At 37.2% G+C, this 915-nt stretch overlaps 1 protein-coding gene across 1 annotated transcript in view; it reads right to left on the minus strand.

Moving 5' to 3' along the window:
• slc35f1 (solute carrier family 35 member F1) overlaps positions 1-915 on the minus strand; it is a 9,007-nt gene that overhangs the window by 6,052 nt on the left and 2,040 nt on the right. The window contains exon 2 of the mRNA XM_008312621.3: positions 517-692. Coding sequence (XP_008310843.1) covers positions 517-692 — 176 coding nt within the window. The remainder of the gene's footprint in view (positions 1-516; positions 693-915) is intronic.

Below are 915 nucleotides of genomic sequence, written 5' to 3' on the forward strand. Positions count from 1 at the left end.
TATATATATATATATATATATATATATATATAAAAGCATGCATAAAGCATGCTCATTTCTGAAGGTTTAAACTAGGGATGTCTAATATTATGCTAATATGGGGGCAATATTATCGGCCCCATATTAGCGTAATTATGTAACATCGATAAGAATCATCAAGAATTATCATTTTGCCTCTGATAATGAAAACCCAAGAACGCAATGCCTGGGCCTCGCCACATATGCTGGAATCGCTTTAAAATTGTATTTTGTACAGACAATGCTAATTTTTGGAATGCCTTTAGTCGGGCATTATAGTAAAAGTAGGTAACGTGTTAATTCCACCACAGGAGATACTCTATGTTATGTGACCTAAAATAGTTTGGGGGGAAAAAAACGGCTAGGTATGTATAGGTATCGGTTGATATCAGAATCGGAAATTAAGTGTTGGACAATATCAACATATCGGATATAGACAAAAAGCTAATATCGAACATCCCTAGTTTTAACCTTTGCACACGTGCATGCAAGTTTCACCTTGCCTGACTGCTAGTGTTGTAGTGTAGACCAAAAACAGCAGAATGTAGTTGAGAAAGCTCTGGAAAACAGGCGTGTTAGCGTGGAAGTCATCAGCAAGATATTTGCTGGTCAAACTAATGGCACAGATTAACACGGACAAGATCTGACCCAGCGCCAGGGTGACAAGCAGCTCCCTGCACACAAAAAGAGAGGAGACACCATCAGTACTACAGTTTATATTATGATATGCAGACGAACATGAAACCCCAGGGTCTGCAGACAGTCTAGGCAAAGGCAAACTTCAAACTAGAATATATATTTTGTTAACCTTCTTAGCAGCTCAAAACAAAAAACCAGTAAAAATATGCATGTAATTCTACGTAGATAGATAGATATATAGATAGATAGATAGATAGA

This window comes from Cynoglossus semilaevis, chromosome 7, assembly GCF_000523025.1.
Source record: "Cynoglossus semilaevis isolate Cse_v1.0 chromosome 7, Cse_v1.0, whole genome shotgun sequence".
Classification (NCBI taxonomy): Eukaryota; Metazoa; Chordata; class Actinopteri; order Pleuronectiformes; family Cynoglossidae; genus Cynoglossus; species Cynoglossus semilaevis.